This window comes from Martes martes (assembly GCF_963455335.1).
Source record: "Martes martes genome assembly, chromosome: 10".
In the NCBI taxonomy this organism is placed as follows: Eukaryota; Metazoa; Chordata; class Mammalia; order Carnivora; family Mustelidae; genus Martes; species Martes martes.
The window spans coordinates 7,605,865-7,624,350 of NC_137898.1; the positions used below are offsets into that span (position 1 = coordinate 7,605,865).

The window sequence follows — 18,486 nt, forward strand, 5'->3', positions numbered from 1 at the left end:
GCCGGGAAACAGTGACGTCAGTGGGGGCCACGTGGGGGCTTCAGAGGACTAGTAAGTCCCCAGTTCTCGTACACAGGCGTTTGATATTTTTTAAAGATTTTATTTGTCTATTTGACACAGAGAGAGAGAGAGATCACAAACAGGCAGAGAGAGAGGAGGAAGCAGGCTCCCCGCTAAGCAGAGAGCCCAATGCGGGGCTCAATCCCAGGACCCTGAGATCACGACCCGAGCCGAAGGCAGAGGCTTAACCAACAGAGCCACCCAGGAGTCCCTGATTACAGTTTCCCTATTTAAGTATATAACTTAATGGTTTTTGACATACGTACACACCAATGAAACCATCTTCATAATCGAGAAAATGAATGTATCCATCACCCCAAAGAGCCCCCGTCACCACTTTGAAATCCTCCTTCCCTCCCCTCCCCTTGTCTTGAGCAACCACAGATCTGCTTTCTGTGCCACAAACTGGTTTGCATTTCTAGCATTCTCTATGCATATATTTTATGTGAATTATATAATCCATTGCATAGATATACTAAAATCTGTTTATCTGCTCATCTGGTGATTGACATGAGGGTAGCTTCCAGCTTTTGGAAGCTGCAAATAGAGCTGCTGGAGCCATCCACGTGCAAGTCCTCATGGACACGGTTTTCCATTTCTTCTGGTAAATATTTAGAAGTGGAGCAGCTGGGTGATAGGGTTGGCATGTGGGTAACTTTCCAAGAAAATGCCACACTGTTTTCCAAAGTGGTTGTACCATTTTACATTCCACAGTTGCCCCACAATCTCGCCAACGTTTGGTCTCTTAAACTTTTGCTCTTCTAGTGGGTATGTGGTAGCATTTAAAAAAAATTATTTACTTATTTGACAGAGAGAGAGACAGTAAGAGAACACAAGCAGCAGGCAGAGGGAGAAGGAGAGACAGGCTTTCCACTGAGCAAGGAGCCCGGTGCGGCGCTCCATCCCAGGACCCTGGGATCATACCCTGAGCCAAAGGCAGACCCTTAACAACTGAGCCACCCAGGCACCCCCACATTTTTGTAGATTTCTTGGGATTTTCTACAATTTTGTCAACTGCAGATCAAAGATAGTTTTATGTCTTTCTTTCTTGTCTAGATGCCTTTTTAAAAATTTTTTCTTTCCTTATTGCACTGATTAGAACCAATATTGAATGGAAGTGGTGAGAGTGGACATCCTAGCTTCAGTCCCGATTTTGACAGGAAAGCATTTAGTCTTTCACCATTAAGTATGATGTTACCTGTAGATTTTTTCATAGACATCCTTTGTCAGGTTGAGGAAATTCACTAATTTTCCTAATTTGCTGAATGTTGTCTATCAGAAACAGATGTTGAATTTTGTTAATTGCACGTTCTGTATCTATTGAGATGATCCCATGGTTTTTCTCCATAGTTTTTTAATAATTTAGTTTGTTAATCTTGATTTTTGAATGTTAAAGCAACTTTGCATTCCTGGGTTAAACTCCACTTGGTCATGATGCATTGCCCTTCTTAGCATAATGTTGCATTTAATTTTCTAAATGTTTGTTAAGAATTTTTGTGTCCATCTTTGTAAAAGATACTGGTTTATCATTTTCTTCTTATATCTTTTTCTGACTTTGGAATTAGGGTAATGCTGGCCTCAAAAAATGAGCCAGAAGGTGTTCTCTCTTTTTCAATCTTCTGGAAGATGTTGAGGGTAATCGTTACTATCTTCTTGCTTAGTTGTTTGGCAGGATTCACCAGTGAAGTCATGTGGGCCTGGAATTTCCTCTGTGGGAAGGTTTTACATCACAACCTCAATTTCTTTCACAGATATGGGGCTAATAATGTTATCTATTTCTCCTTAAGGAAACTTTGCTAGTTCATATCCTTCAGGAAACTTGTTAATTTCTTCTAAGTTGTCAAATTTGCTGGTAAATGTTGCTCATAGTATTTCCTTATCATTTTAATGTCTGTAGGATTGGTAGTGATGCTTCTTCTTTACTCCTAATATTGGTAATGTGTACCTTTGTGGGTTTTTTTCCCTGAGCAATATATCTAGAGATTTATAAATTGTATTGACTTCTCAAAAAACCAGCCTCAGGTTTCATTGATGTTCTTGATCATTTTCTATTTTTCTGACTTCTGTTTATTATTTCCTTTCTTCTACTTCAGTTTAAATTACCTCTTCTTTCTCTTTCTTTTTTTTTTTTTTAGATTTTGTTTATTTATTTGATAGAGATCACAAGTAGGCAGAGAGGCAGGCAGAGAGAGAGGAGGAAGCAGGCTCCCTGCAGAGCAGAGAGCCCGATGCGGGGCTCGATCCCAGGACCCTGGGATCATGACCTGAGCCGAAGGCAGAGGCTTTAACCCACTGAGCCACCCAGGCGCCCACCTCTTCTTTTTCTAATTTTTTTTTAAAAGCTTTATTTATTTATTTATTTATTTGACAGAGAGAGATCACGAATAGGCAGAGGGGCAGGCAGAGAGGGGGAAGCAGGCTCCCCGCTGAGCAGAGAGCCTGATGCGGGGCTCGATCCCAGGATCCCGAGATCATGACCTGAGCCAAAGGCAGAGGCTTTAACCCACTGAGCCACCCAGGCTCCCCTCTTTTTCTAATTTCTAAAGGTGAAAGCTGAGATATTGGATTTGAGACTTCCTTCCTTTCTAATGTAATCACTTAACGAAATAAATTTCCCTTGAATCACTTCTCTAGTTTCATCCCACAAACTCTGATATGTCATTTTTTAAAAAAATTTTCATTCAATTCAAAATATTTTCCAATTACCTTTGTGATGGCTTCTTTTGGCCCCGGGGTTATTTAGAAGTGTGTTGTTTGGTATGAAGGAGTTTCCCCGATACCTCTCTGCTACTGATTTCCAATTTCTCTCCACAAGGATCCAAGAACATACTTTATATGATTTGAATTTTTAAAAACCTTTATTACATGTGAAGCAAGGCTAGAGACCCAGGGAAGCCTGTTGGTGGGGGAAGGTGTGGTCTTTATCATGAGCCCCCAGAGGGTGTTAAGCAGATAGGGGATTTTATTTGAATTGTGTTTGATTGGCCTGCTGTGCCTTGGATTTGATGGAGGGAAATGGGGATGCGTGGATGGGAAGCCTGCGGCTTGAGGCTTCTGAGTCATCCAAGGAGAGTGGGCAGGTGTCCAGAGGGTCTGGCTCTTCAGGGAAGGTTGTGGGAGTAACTCTGTGACACAGATGTGGGTGTCAGGCCTGGGGGGGTGGGGCTGGAGGTGAATGTGAGGAGCCTGGTGTGTGGGAAGGAGCTCTGGACTGGGAGTACGGCCGCCTGGCCAGGGCGCAACCATGTGACTCCAAGCGTATCCCTCCACCTCTTGGAGCTTTAATTTTCTTAACTCTAAAGTAGGCGGTCAGCCTCCACGATCCCCCAGTTCTAGCAACAAGGGCTGCTACCAGCACAGGGAGGAGGGTTTTTGTGTGAATTAGGCAAAGGTGACCCCTTGAGTTAGACATCAAGGGTGCCCCTGTGATGTAAGACTTCAAATTAAGGCCCAGTGTGATGTGTTCCCTTGATGTGTAAGGGAAACCAGGAGGGTCTCGAATGGCTGAATCCAAGTCCTGCCCCACCTGCTCCTGTAGATACTGTCCCGTAGCAAATAGCACTTCTCATCAGGTACCCAGGGGCCATTTCTGTTATTCCTGAGGAGGGGGCCTCAGTCCCCTGTCAATAGGTGGGATTCCTCAGATACACCAGTCACATCCTCCCTCAGGAACCAGGGGTCATGCCGCAGGCTTTGTAATGCCTCTCATGGCCCCCGGTAGTTCCCGCGGGCTGCAAAGGCAGCAGGTTCTACGTGTTGGACTGTGGTCTGTGCTAAGATCTGTTAATCCTGTCACCACCCGCGCCCCCGCCCCTCCCAGCCCCGTAGGTTCTGTGATTATTTCCATTTTACAGATGAGAACTCTGCAAATGGTGGGGGAGGGGCTGGGACTCAGGTCTGTCCAGATCTTTCCATTTGTGTCCTAGGATCCCCTCTGGGAGCCCGGAGGTGAGAAATCTGCAGCTTCCCTCCAGCTTGGTGAAGCGAGTCTGGAGTTTTGAGTGAAGGTGTGAAGATGGGAGCCTGGCGGGGTGGGGGGACAACTTATCAACGGGCCGGGCTCTGCTGAGCTGAGGTTGCGTGGGGAGGTGGGGACAGAAGTGAGTGGGAAAGCAGCCCTCAGCCTCAATGCTGCCTCTTAGCCCGGCCGCCCGGCCCCGGCCACGCCAGGCTCTTGGGGTTCTCCAAATTGCCTCCTTCCTCCACTGGAGAAGAGGTAATTCCCTTCGTGGGGATCTTCAGCCAAAGGGGCTCCATGCAGGCAGAATTTCTAGAACCAGGTACTCTCTGTAATGACCACCTCTTGCCGCTTGCCCTTGGCCGCTGCCGATTTCCTAGAATAATCAAAAGACAGAGAGCGGTGTTGTGTGGTGAGATGGCTGGAGGGCTTGGAGGGAGGAACTGTGGGTTGGAGTCTATGAGCATGTAAACTCTGTGAGATTAGGGATGGATTTTCCTCCGTGTCTCCAAAGCACAAGACAGCGCCTGGAAACAGTAGGTGCTCAAAAAAGTGAAAGAGTAGGTTAAGTCCCATCTTCCCTGCTTCTGAGCTGAGCATCCTTGGGCAAGTCACATGACCTCTCTGTATCTTCATTTCCTTGGCAGTGAAACTGACCCAACAGCACTTTGTGGGGTTGTTGGGATTAAATGAGATGCTTTCCTGACACAGGAAGGGCCCCCCCCCCCAGTACCAGCTGTTGGTATTACTATTTTTAAAAAGATTTTATTTATTTATTTGAGAGAGGTAGAGAGATCGAGGAGGAGCAGAGGGGAGAGGGAGGAACAGACTCCCTGCTGGGCGTGGAGAGCCCGACGAGGGGCTCACCAGGACCCTGAGATCATGACTGGAGCCCAAGTCAGGAGTGGGATGCTCAACCACCCCGGCACCCCCAGCCAGTAGTATGACCTTGGTTCCTGCTCAGCGGCCTGTTGCCGCCCCATGACCCCCTTCACCCAGTTCACAGCAGCCTGGGGCCTGCGCTGTGGGCCTGGCACTGTTCTCGGTGTTTCAATATAATAACTTTAACTCAAAAAGTGGTCTTTGAGCTTGGGTGGACATTTTGTTCCGTTTTGTTTTAAACCCATTTTACAAATGAGGAAGCGGAAGCATCGTGGTGATTCAGGCCACAAAATAAACTTGAGGAATGTTCCCTCGTTTCTGTTCTCTCAAAGGAAGGCGTGAGGGTAGCAGGGTATGTTCCAGAAACTGAGCTCTTGATCCGTCTGGGCCTGGGATTCCTTGGGGAAGACAGAACTAGGGCGGTCAGGGCTGGCTCCAGCCTCATGGGTGAGTGCGGTAAGGGAGGTCAGTGCGTGGCCGGGGAGGAGGGATTCATTCCCAAACAGTCTGGCTGCAAAGTCTGGTTCGTAGCCTTTGCATCTTTGCCTAAGACACGAGTGCTTTCTACCTGTGAGACCTTGAATCGTCCCTTCATCTCCCTGAGCCTCTGGTAAACAGGGTTGGAAATAGTCTCTTCCTGGCTGTGTTGTAGCAGTGATTACGTGGTTTCATACGCAAACCTTTGTGCCCACTGGGTCGCTGCCCCGAGGCACCGGGGCTGCTGTCGGCTCTTGGCAAACTCAGGCTGCTGGTGTCATCTCGATGACAAGCCCAGCCCAGCTCCAGCCTCTTCGTCTAGCACGTCTCCCAGATCCTTGGGCTCTCCCGTCCCGTCCCCCACATCTGCAGCCCTGTCCAGCCACCTCCTGGAAGCCCAGCCCTACTCCCAGGGTGGCCAAGGATCACTCACTGGTTCTTCAGGTCCTGGATGGTGTCAGGAAGTGGGAGTCCCCGGGTCTCCGGGAGAAAGAACAGGAGGACGAGGCTGGACGCGATGGGGATGACACCGTAGGAGACGGGGGCCAGCAGGGGCACGGCCTGGCGAGTCATCCTGACTAGGGGGCCCATTACAGCCCCTAGACGACCTACCGACTGCAGGAAGCCATCTGCTGTCATCCTGTGGGTGGAGGGGAGGACTCAGACCTTCGTCACTGCTGCCACTTTCAAGAAGGAGGCTTTACTGGGTAGGTGGGGAGGAGGGGGAGGCATTTGGCTAGGCCAGGATGTGCCAGGGGAAGGAAAGCTAGGTTGAAGGAGGTATACCCCTCAGAGTCTCCTGACACTACCTCCTCCATGGAGCCCTCCTAGATTTTCCCACCCTCTGCTTCCGAGAACATCCAATCCAGAGTCCTTCACGGACTCTCAAGGACCCACCCCATTCTTCCTGGTCTGCTGCGCTGTTCCTGGATGCCCAGCCCCTCTCTGCCCTCCCCCCTGCTGGCCTTTCCAGGGACGCCCTTTTCTCGTGCACCCCGGGGTCTGGCCGCCCCTCCCGGGTTCAGCGAGCTGCTCAGCCTACCGCAGTGTAGTTGGGAAGAGCTCGGGCTTGTAGACACTGATGGAGGTTAAGCTTATGCCAAAGCATCCCTTTCCCAGCACAGCGAAGACCACGCGCACGGTCTGCAAATCTGGGCAGAGGAAGATGGCGACGGTGGGGTCTGCCTGCGGGGTCCCCAGTCAGCCCAGAACGCCCCTGCCCTTGACGGCGCCCAGGTGCCCCATGGTGCTGACTTGGTGCCAGGCTGCCCAGGGTGGACAGGGATGCGGGTGCAGAATGACATCACAGTTGGGGGGCTGGAGGTGGGGGGCAGGGCCAGAACCCAGCCCAGTCTGGGGTGGGCGAGCCTAGGGCGGGCAAGGTTGGCTCTCGGGATCTTCTCCCTCCAGTGTCCCCGGGGCAAGTCTCTTTGGGACCTGGGTGTGGTTCTTCCATGAAGGAGAGGGTCATGACAGGTCCTCCACACTGCCCTCGGTCTGCCCGTGGGAACGCTGGTCCTGCTGGCTTTTGCGGGGAGCCCCCGCTAGGGAGCCAAGCCCTGCCTTAGCTTTTCCTCCCACACACTGTACTGATGAGTCTCATGAACTGTCACACACCTGTCGTGGCAAATTTTCCCCGAGCACTGCCTTGTTTGGGAGGTCGTCCCTCTGCCTCCCTCCCCATTTCGCTCTCAGCCCAGAACTTGGGGTCCCCGCCCTCCCACCCACCGTCCTGCTTTGAGCCATAAATGGAGACTGAGAGGGTTTTTCGGGGCATTAGAGCTTCATTCAGAAAGAAAAGAGTAAGACGGGGCCACGGGGCCCTTGCCAGCAGTCTCTGCACACCCCAGTTTCCCAGGCTTGGTGCTCCTGCCTCACTTCAAGCAACCTAGAGCGTCCAGCAGCTTTCCCGGCCCCTCCTCCCACCTCTGGACCAGCCTCGGGCTTGAAGCCTGGTCCCAGCCCCGGACCGGTCACTGGCTAGCTGAGGGACCTGAGGCACCCAGCTTCACCTCCCTGAACTTCGGTCGCCTTAGGGGAGTGGTGGGGGATCGATGGGGGGATTCGAAGCCTGAGGTGATGTGGCAGGTGTAGGCTTGGGCATAGCTTGCACACAGGGCTGCAGGGGTGCTGGGCTAGGCGGCAGGAGAGGGGAAGGACCCCAGGAGGCCAGTGCACCAGTCTCTCAGCCGCTCACCCCCCTCAGGCCACCCGCCCTGCCTCACCTTGTGGGACGAAGATGTTGGCCAGGATGGAGAGGCCAGCCATGGCCTGGAAGCTGGCCAGCGTCATGCGGTGACCCAGGAGGCTGAGCAAGAAAGTGGTGGTGGCCCGGCCCAGTAAGTCCACAGCTCCAAAGAGGACCTGGAGGAGGAAGATGTCACTCCCCAGGTTTTGCAGGTCGAGGACCAGCCCGTAGTAGGAGATCATTTGGGAGAAACTGCAGGGCAAAGCCAGAAATCAGATCCCTGCCACACACAGGAGAGGGCACACACCTGGGCTGTCCCCAGGGGCACAGGCTGTCTTGAGCAGGTCACTACCGGACCCCAAAAAGCCTGTTGGATGTTGGACAGTCTCTCGAGAGTGGGACTGACCCAGGAGAGAAAGGGCAGGCTTCATTCATTCCGCCTTAGGCAGTCACCTCTCAGGCTCCCGGCCACCAGTCGGCCACCAGCCCGAGGGGGACACGTAACTCTCCAGGCTGATGAGGCTCTGTGGGTCAAGCCGAGCTTCAGGTCTGCCCCTAGCATTCTCTGGCTTTGCTTCCAGTCGCGGCCAGAACCATGACCTGGCCCTAGCTCTAGTGGCCATGAACCTGGGCAGGTCTCTGCCCCTCCCTGGATTCGAGTTTCTTTATCCTGAAAAATGGGTTCATTGTAGAATGAGGTGGGCTGTGTTGTCCCAAAAGAAAGATCCTTTCCCAGCCTCTGGGAATGCTGCCTCTCAGCTGGGGAGATCATCTCATGACATAGGCCAGAGGGACGGCTCAAAAGGGTCACCCCAGCTCCTTGAGCCCTCCATAGGCTTGTGGGGGGTGCTGCAGTGCCTGTACCCCTGGGACAGCTCCCCTGCCCCATCCGCTTGCTTCCCTCCCCTCTGCTCCCCTGCCCCGCCCTAGCCTCCCCATCCCATCCACAGGAAGGGATCCCAAGAGCCCTCTGCAATGAACTTCCCGCTTACTGACCTGTACCCCAAGTCTGCTGGCGGGAGGGTGAGTGGGGTGGAGGGGTAGGGAGTGGACACGGGACAGATTGCCCTGCCACAGACCCCCCAGGCTCCCCAGTAGCCAAAGCTGAACCTAGAATAGTGGGATTTCCGCAGTTTGGAGATTAAATCTGGGTCCAGTGATGGCCACGATGTGAAATTATTTGCTACCACTTTTCAAATCGGTCCCCAGCCCGGCTTCACGGACACTCCCCTTGGGCCACACCCCAAAGTGTAGCACTCAGCAAGGCAGCAAGATACCAGCTGTAGACTAAAGTTGCAGTCCCCGGCCTTTCTCGAAGTTTGTGGAAGCCCCGTGGGGGAGGGGCTCAGCTCCGGCTCAAAGCAGCCGACCCACCAAAGGGGTTAATGGTAGAAGCCTAGAAACCCACCAGGTTAGCGGCTTCCCAGCCTGTGATCTGAATAACAAGGGATGCAGAGGGGGGGCTCCTGGGAGCATGGAGGAAGCCTTGAAGGTTTTGAAAGAATGGCCCCCTCCACATTCCCAGCACCAGGCACTCCTTTTCATTTGTCAGAAAAAAAACGTAAGCCAGGGGGAAAAAAAAAAAAAAAAGCATTTGATCCATTCTCTAAGGTGTAGCAAATATTTGCCATTGGAATCCATATGTGGTTAAATATAGCAAAAATAAAACATTTTCCCAATCTTTAGTTTCAAGATCCCGTCTTCATCAAACCTGACCCTCACTTGTCAGTATGCTCCCTGCAAGTCACTTGAACCGAATTTGTTTTACTAGGGGCCTTCTCCTGCTCCCAGGTGCCTATGGGGGTGCCAAGAGGGGGCCTGCTGGGGAGTCCGTCCTCAATGTGGGTCCTGAGGGGCTGCAGCGGGCAAGGAGGGGGCTCAGCCGAGGTTCAAATGCCTGTTCTGTCATCTTGGGCAAGTTACCTGCCCGGCTGGGCCCTGCTGTCCCAGGGGCGGGGGGTGTAGATGAACTCGGGTGCCCCAAGCTCTAGGGACATAGGCTCACCTCCAGCCTGGGCTTCAGCGTGCCCCTGTCCCTGACCTTCAGCTGGCTTCCCAAAGGAGCCCCCGTAGCCCCTCCCCAGTGCTGGCTGGGACTCCCGCCTCCTGGGGGAGCTGCCTCTCCGGAGCAGAAAGGTGTTTCCGGCCGCGCAGGAGCTGTCCCCCATCCCCACCCCGGAAATGACCGAGGCCGTTTTGAAGCGATGAACTTGAGCGGTGGAAGCCACAGGAAAGTAGAAGAGCCAACAACAAGACCGCCTGGCTGAAAGCAAACAGACCCATCGGGACCCACCTCAGAACAGCCACTCGCTGACCCGCTGGCTGCTTGCAACTGGGCACTGTTAGCAAGAAAGGAACATTCCACTCGTTCCCTACCTCTTCCCCTCCCCCATAACTACAGTCCCCCCCCCCCCCCAACCCAGCTGCCTCCTGGCAGACAGTGTCTCCTCTGCTGTCCTGCCTGCCGCTCCCTTGCAGCGAATTCAATAAACTTCCATGTCTTTCGTCCTGCCTCGGGTGACCACTTGCATGGCCCTGGCCGCCGGCCTCCACGGACCATCGGGCGGCCCCACGGACGCCGCCAGCCTCCCGGCTCAGCCCCGGCCCTGGGAGGGATGACCAGGGTGCGTACCTCACCAGGAACATACTGCAGCTTCTCCAGCGGAGCGTGGGCACAAGAAACAGGTCCAGCACCGACCTGCGGGCCTTCACAGAGGCCACCTCCTCCTCCATGCTGGCCGTGAGCACCTGCAGTGAGAACAGGACACAGTGGGGTGGGGGTGGGGGCATTGGCCCCGCCCCGCCCCCAAGCCAGGGAATGGCATCCAGATGGGCAGAGTGATGGGAGGAGCCCAGCCTTGGCTTCTGGAAACTGGAAAGCCTGGGGGTAGGAGCGGGAACATGGAAACAGAAAGATCTCTCTCAGGGCGCCTGGGTGATTCAGTGGGTTAAAACCTCTGCCTTTGGCTCAGGACATGATCCCAGGGTCCTGGGATCGAGCCCCCGCATCGGGCTCTCTGCTCAGCCGGGGGCCTGCCTCCTCCTCTCTCTCTCTGCCTGCCTCTCTGCCTACTTGGGATCTCTGTCTGTCAAGTAAATAAACAAAAAAAAGAAAGAAAGAGAAAGAAAGATCTCTCTCTGGCCCCCCACTGCAGTCGGCCCCCCACCGCCGGCAGAGCTCCCTTTTGCAGACAGGGACCCCCTACTCTGAGCCAGGGAGTCAGTCTTGTGTCCCAGCTCTGACTCTCTTAGCTGCGGGCTACATGCTACTCTCGGCAGTTCCTAGGCAAACCCGACCACCCGCCTTGCCCGCCATGGCTGGCGCCAGGGTCTGCCTCGTACCCCAGCCACACGGGCTCCTCACTGTACACAAGGGCCCATTCAGATTCTTCCTGCACCTCTGGGCCCTGACGGCCCTGTGTTCAGCTCACTCTTGGTCTGCTCACCTCCTCCTGGAAGCCTTCCCTGATCCTCCCAACCCCAGGCTGAGTTTTCTTGTTTCTACTGCACGTCCTCCCACACCTGCTTCCTTGAAAGAATCACCACCTGAGCAGCACATCCAGTTTCCCTCCAAAACACCGAGAAGCCCTGTGAGGTCACCATGCAATGCACGTGGTTGAAAGCCCCTGACAAGCCAGCTGGGGATGGGATGTCACTTCTGTCGCCGGAATGGGCAGTGGTGAAGTTGGCGATAAGACATCTGTGGCTGTCATCTCCCTACCATGTCCCACATTCCGGGTCACAAACAGGGGCTCTCACCTCGACGGTCAGTGATGTGGTGGCTTCCTTGTGGCCGTTTATCCTGGCCACTTTTCTGAGCTCCTGGAGTGCTTGTTCTGGTTTGCCCGTGATAATCAGCCAGCGGGCAGACTCCGGCAGCCACCTGGTAAAGACCCAGATGCTTACCTGGGCCCTCCTCGCCAGGTTGGGAGGGGGATGCGGGCAGCCGCTCCCCCAGCAGCAGCGGGAGAGAGACGGCAGCCAGCTGCTCTCCCCTCGGCACTGCTGGTGCCAGGGCGGGAGACTGGCAGGCCCCCACAGCTCCAGAGAAAAGCTGGGTCCCCATGCCCGGCCGCCCTCTTTCCCCTGTGCAACCCCGTCTGGCTTCCCAGCAGCCAGGGACTCACGCGTGGTCAGTGCACGGGCTGCCCGGGACTACGGTGATGCGGAGCCCATTTCTGTGACAGTGCACAGTGTACTGAAGTTAACACACACACACACACACACACACATGAACATCCCCAGCCAGAACTTTTCTTTAAAAGTAGCCTGCTTCTTCCCAGCCTCAGGGAAATGGCAGGGAGAGTCATCTCCTGGGTGAAAAGGTCTGGCGTTTACCCAGCCTGGAGGGGCTCAGCCCTGTTTGCAGGGAAGCGCAGTGGTTCGAAGAGCCAGCCTGCCTGGGTTCAAATCCTGCCTCTGGCGCTTACCAGCTGTGTGGCCTGGGGCAAGTCACTGAACCTCTCTGGGCCTCAGTCCCTCACCTGAAAATGGCGGTCATTGTATCACCTTCCTCGTTAGAAGAAGCGAATACACATCTGGTATAACCAACAGCACCTGGGACGCACCCAACACAGGTGACCAGAGGGGCCGATTAAGTGTGATTATGGGATATCTTCCTCCTTGCTTACTGATTCTGTTGCTGTGCTAAAACTCTGCGTAGTCAGTGGCTTTTGATCTGTTTTCTTTGCTGATGTGTCTCCATGACCTAAAACTGCGTCTGGCACGGGGCAGTAAATGCTGAAGAAGGAATGAATGAGTCCTTGCTACTCTCTGTACCGCGCAGCAGGCTTACGGGGTACAGGTGTACTCAGCCCCGGTTCACAGACACGACAGAACATCCGGGGTCATGAGTTTGTGTCTGTTTCCCTGTCCCTTACCCAAGCACGTGTTTCCAGATCTCAGGGCATGTTACGGCAAATAACCGTGGTAATTGTATCTTTTCATATCCAGTACCAGTCCGCACTGACCCAGGTATCTGCAGGTGGTCGGGCCAGTGATGTGAAGGGAGGGGTCCGACCGGTGGGGGCAGCTGGGGCTGAGAAGGGGAAGACCTGGGGGCCAGCTGGCCAGATGGGAGCCTCATACCTTGGGCTAAAATGCCCACCCCGGAACTCTGAACCCCCGAGATGTTTCTCCTAAGCAGGGGCTCCGCACACATCGTTGCCCTCCGTGGCTCTCAGCCCCTTGGGATCCACGGCCGGCCAGGGTGGTGGGGCTGAGGGGCACCCTGGCCCTCCAAGTGAGTGACGTCCTCCCCAAGGGCAAAGGTCTCACACTGTACCAACCAGGAGATCAGGAAGATGGCAAAGAAGGGCATCGATACGGCCGTCTGGAGAGCCCGCCAGTCCTTCAGGGTGAAGGCCAAGGCCCCCAGGGCCATCTGGCCCAGGCTATAGGAGCATCCCAGCACTGTTACGGTGACGGCCCTCCTGCGGGTTGTGGTCCACTCCACCACTGAAACGTGACGCAGACAGGCAGGTAAGGCCCACTCGGTGGCCTCGGGCCCTGTCCCCTCCCCACCCATCATGGCAGGTATCGCCGAGGCAGGGACTCACTGAGAATCACCGGGATCATGATGATGCCAGCCACTCCAAGAGCGCTCAGGAACCGGAGGCCACAGTAGATGAGGAAATTGGGAGCGAAGAGGGTGCCAGTGTTGGCCAAAGCCACATGCAGGCAGCACCAGCTCAGCACCGGCTTCCGCCCGAACCTGGATCGGGACACAAGCACCGTGGGGGCCTGGAGAGGGGCGCTGGAGACTTGGGCCTGGGGGCAGGTGCTTCAAGGGAAAGGAGGGTTCGAGAGGGTGGGGCACCTGTTGAGGCCCCTCGGTGCAGACAGCGCCTGCTCCCCACCGCGGATCTCCCAGGAGCGGGCTCCAAGTGTTGCTTGTTATAAAAATGGCAGACGCTTGGATCTCAGGGCCAACGTCACCTTAGGGTGAAGTATGGGCTCTGGGCGCCCAGGTGGCTCAGTCAGTTAAGTGTCTGCCTTTAGCTCAGGTCATGATCTCAGGGTCCCGGGATCGAGCCCCGCATTGGGCTCCCTGCTTGTGCTCTCTCTCTCAATCACTCACTCTCTCTCTCTCACTCACTCACTCTCTCTCTCAAATAAATAAATAAAATCTAAAAAAAAAAAAAAAAAAAGAACAGGCTTTGGTTGAATCACTGTTTTGTATACCTGAGACTCATAGTACAATGCATGTTAACCAAATGGAATTTAAATAAAAACTGAACAAAGATGGGCTTTGGGATCAGAAGCCTGGGTTTGAGCCCAGCTGTGTCCTGCCTGGGTGACCTTGGGCACAGGACTCAATGTCTCTGAGCCACAGTTCCCCCGTCTGTGCAATGGGGGTGTGCGTGATGACGGCCTTACAGAGCCGTGAAAACCGTGATGCCGAGCAAGGAGGCGGCGCGCCCGGGGGTTGAGCGCACGTGGCCTTGGGCAAGCCGGCCAGCACGGGGACCAGAGCTCCCGTGAGACCACCCGTGTCGGGCCCTCGGACATCTACCTGCACACCCACCCCAAGGGTGGCTTAGCCCAAACCACGGCCTGCATTTGGCCAAAGCGTGCGTCGGTCCGATGGGAGAGATTCGGGCGATGGTTGGCCAGCCTGTCTGAGCAGTGCCCAGGAACAAGGACATGTGGCCCAGACCCAGCGTGAGGGCTGGATGCCGATACCGGGCCCTGACGCCAGGCTCCCTGGGTAGGCTGCAGACTGATGGTGATTTGGCTCCCGGCATGGACAGCCCCGGGGGGAATGAGCCAGAGCCGCATGGCAGCTGTCCTCTGAAAGTGCCACCTGGACCACGTCCTTCCCTGCTGCCCCCCCGCCCCATGCTCAGGATTAACTAAGGCCCACCGATGATGATGGTAGCAGAGCCACAACAGGAGGAGCCCACACCACCACCCGCCCCGCCTAAGGTCTGTCTGTGATTGATGCCCTTCGTGTGATTAACCCACAACAGCCCCACAGACAGAGCCAGGTCCCCAGAACAGGAAGAAGAGGAGACATGGGAAACAGCATACCCGCCTTCTAGGGAACCAGGGAAAGAAAGGTGGGGATGGGAACCCAGGGGCCAGACCCAGAGCCCGCAGGGTGCGGAGAAAGTCGGGAAGCTGTTCGTGCATTCACTGAATAAGGATTGGGTGCCTGCCACGTGCTGGATGCTGGGGACCTGGGGATGCCGTGCCCCTGCCTTCTGGGAGCTATGTCCCTGGGGGACGCCCCCAGTTGACCAGCGAGGGAGTGAGCGAGTGAGCACTGTTAGAGTAGGTGCAGTGAGTAAGGACAGAAGGCACGACCAGGGGACCCACGGTGCCGGAGGCCAGGGCGGGGGTCCCGAGGCCCTGCTGGGGCCTCCCGCCTGTGGTGGAAAGAGGCTGCCTGGGGTTGAGGTCTGCGTGCCGGGCACAAAGAGACCAGGGGGACAACTGTCAGAGCGAGGCTCAGTCACCAGCCACTGGCCATGGGCCCCCTCCGAGCTCTGCAGCCAGGATGCCAAGGGCGCCCCAGGAAGGGCCTGCATGGGTGTGGGGGAGAAGCCAAGGGCCAAGCCGAGGTGGAGGGGGTGGGGGGGCAGGAACTGTCCTCAGTGCGGTGGCCCTGGAGGACCTCAGGCTGGCATCAACCAGATCCACACAGAGGATTTCGCAAAGTCACTCCAAATGGAGGAAAGAGACCCTCGAGGGGGCCAGGGCCTGCCCCAGGCCGGAGAGGCAGGTGGCTTGGGCAAGGGGAGGGTATGGAGGAGAGGGGCCTGGGGCTGGATCTGCAGGGGAGGGCAGGAGACCAGCGCTGGCTCCCATGGTTAGGGGTATGCCATGGGCAGGGGGTGGGGGCGTGGGGGGCAGTTTCCCAGATGGAGTCTGGTGCCGATGGGTTGGGGGGGCGGTGGGGGTCACGAGGTCCGCATTGGCCCCAGCAAATGTGAGGCAAATGCTCCTCCACGTGGAACCTCAAGTCGGGGTTGGTGGGGGGGGGGCAGTGGCCAAGAGAAGGGGCGGGGCTGGGTCCTGGGGGCAGTGGCCAAGAGAAGGGGCGGGGCTAGGTCCTGGGGGGCACCACCTCACAAGGGGGAGGAGCCAGAGGAGGAGGATTTCTAGTTCACAGCGGGCCAAGTACTTGGAGTTAGAAGAAAGAAGTGGGGGCACCTGGGTGGCTCTGTAGGTCAGGTGTCTGCCTTCAGCTCAGGTCATGATCCTGGGTCCTGAGATTGAGTCCCGCATCCGGCTCCCAGCTCAGCATAAGCTCCCTGGTGCCTGCTTCTCCCTCTCTCTGCCCTTCACCCCCCACCCCCCACTCAAGCTCACTCACATGTGCTCTCTCTCTCTCTCTCTCTCTGAAATAAATAAATAAAATCTTTTAGAAGAAGAAGGAGGAGGAGGAAGAGGGGACTATGGGCTCCCTGAGGACAGGGCTGACCAGCGCCTGGCACACAATAGGTGCCCAGGAAAGTTGGTGTCTCCAAAGGAGAGAGCCTGGTGTTTGAGGGGATCCCGCACAATGTAGCTTAATCTGGCTTGGGATTCTTGGCCGTCCCTGCTCCCTGGGGACCTGGGACTCTCGTCTAGACCCAGAGAGTTCTGTCTCGTAAGGAACGTGGATGTTCATGGTCCATTTCTGTACTTCTGTCCCCATGGTGCTCATTCTGTCAAGGAGAAGCTGATGGGGAGTGAAGGTACTCACCGGTCAGAGAGGAAGCCCCAAGAGACGGACCCCAGCAGGACACCAGCCATGTAGATGGACTGGCCCATGGGCTTCAGGCCCTGGTTGTCACACACTAGGTCCCACTGGAAGAGAAGGAGGGCACAGCAGCTGGGCTCAGGGGACACAGAATAGTGGGGCCTGGGTGGCAGAGGGAGACCCACGTTGGGAGTTCCCAGCCAGGAGCACCTGGTCAGCCTGGGTCCTGGGGGTGGTGTCCCTCGGGCCAGGCGATAGAGATGGAACTGGGTGTGCTGGGGTTGCGGGGTGGGGTGGGGGGACTCCACTCTGTCCTCCCAGCCAGCTGCATGGCACGCACATGACTCGGCCGCTCTGGGTGCATGGGGGTGGGCAGCGGAGTGCGGTGGCTGAACCACAGGCTGCGGTTCTAACCCTGTGGCTGGCTGGGTGAGCCCGGGGTTTTTCTGCACCTGCTGAGCCCGGTTTCTCATGCAGAAGGCGGGCCGTGCAGCTGCTTCCCTCGAAGGGCCGCCGGGATGAGCAGAGAGGGCTGAGTACGTGCGACTCTAATTTCTGAGTGCTCCTGCCCAGGTCCAGGCATCCATGGCTCGAAGACCCCCCACTACACAGTCCTCCACCAAGACCTGATGGCTTTGCTTTGTTTCGGCCTCTCTCGCCTGGACCACTGAAGCAGAAGCCCCCTGTCCCCACGGGGCAAAGTGATCACTGGAAAATGCCAAGCAGATCCCTGCATTGTGGCCTGGCCCCTAACTCCTTGTGCCCACACACAGTGGACCTCCTTCTGCACCCCAGACCTGGACTTCTGTCCCCGCGGAGCTCTCTCTGCACCGTCCTTGTCTCCTCATGCAGGTCTCCCCTCCAGAGAGGTCTTCCCCACCTGCCTCTCAGCCCCGCTCCCAGGACCTGCTTTCCTCCTGTGTAGCCGCAGAACAGGCCGTGATGGAGACCCAGCTTCCGGCAACCGGGGGCTGAGGCGGCTGCTGGAGTGTGTGAGCTGTGTGTCCTGGCCAACTTATCTCCCTCACTCTGCTTCTCTTTGTTCCTTCCCAGATGCAGACAAGGCCCCCCCGCTCGTGAGCTCGGAGTGAGACTAGGGGGAAAGCCTCTAGAACAGTGCCTGTCACTCTCCCTTTCCTGCAGGGTTAAAGGGTGACCAATTCTAAAGCTCCTCAAAGTCTTCCTGCTTATCCTAGAACTCGGGCCTCGGATCAGGGTCCGGGCCAGCACGTGTTGAGCAAGTCGCATCTAATTCAATACCGCTGGCGGGAACAGTACAATCCTTCCAGGCATGGGTGGGCAGCCATCCCTGGGAGGCCGGGTCAGAGAGCCGTGGGGTCAGCAGGGGGGAGGCCCTTACTTCCGACACGATGGTAGAGGTGAAGGTGCTGTGGTCGTAGACCCAGCCGTCCACGCACGGCTCCGTGGCAGCCTCGCTCCAGTTGGTGGCCGTGGCGTTGGGGTCCAGGAGCTGCCACTGTGGTTGGCGGAAGCGGCGACACTGGTGTGGCTCACGGTTGAGGCCTGGTGGGATGGAGATGGTCAGGAGGTCCTCAGAGCTGAGGTTTGCGGGGGCCTCGGAGCTATTGTCCAGCATGGGGACCCAGCAGCGGTGGCCTGGGACGGCGGCCAGGAAGTTCTCTATGAGCATTTGCGAGGGCACCAAGATGGAGGGAAGGAGGAGAGTGAGGACTTGCAGGGCCTGGAAGAGGCCCACTCCCCCTGCTCGCTCCAGGAGCTCGGCAAAGGCCATGGGCAGAGCCGCAGGTGGCCAGGGCAGCTGTCCCAGAGGTCAGGGAGCCCGCGAGTATCCGAACCACTAGCAGCTGCCGGAACCCTGGGCCATCAGGCCTTCTGCCCTCGCTAGCCTGCAGCTGGTTGGGAGAGCAGGCTCGCAACTGGTCAGTAGAGTCAGTCCTGAGATGCCCCAGATGCTTTGAAGAAACTCCCCCTTACCCTGTTTCAGGGAATGACGCTTGGGTGCCCCACCCCTCTGGAGAGCGGACATCAGGGACAAAGCTCACTGTCCCCAGGCTGCCTGGGGCCTCCGAGGCGCTCTGGTTCACCAGCACCAAGAGTAAAAGATCAAGCAGGTGTGGAAAAAGGAAAAAAAAAAAAAAAGGGACTCACTAAACTGTGATGTTACTGAGCTCCTGTAGTGGAGGGAAGTGGCACCCGGCGGTGACCTTGGTTAAAGTTCAATCTCAGTGTGAGATCCTGGGCAGGAAAGTC

General features: G+C 56.2%; 1 protein-coding gene across 1 annotated transcript; it reads right to left on the reverse strand.

Moving 5' to 3' along the window:
* Positions 1-2,899: 2,899 nt before the first annotated feature.
* On the reverse strand, positions 2,900-18,007 carry SLC22A11 (solute carrier family 22 member 11; the record flags this gene model as incomplete). Its single annotated transcript, XM_080817249.1, has 10 exons — positions 2,900-4,394; positions 5,811-6,017; positions 6,420-6,528; positions 7,603-7,817; positions 10,198-10,313; positions 11,325-11,448; positions 12,854-13,022; positions 13,124-13,278; positions 16,258-16,361; positions 17,615-18,007. The coding sequence occupies 10 exons, from the start codon at positions 18,005-18,007 to the stop codon at positions 4,331-4,333; spliced, it is 1,656 nt and encodes a 551-aa protein (XP_080673375.1). The 3' UTR covers positions 2,900-4,330.
* Between the last annotated feature and the right edge of the window lie 479 nt (positions 18,008-18,486).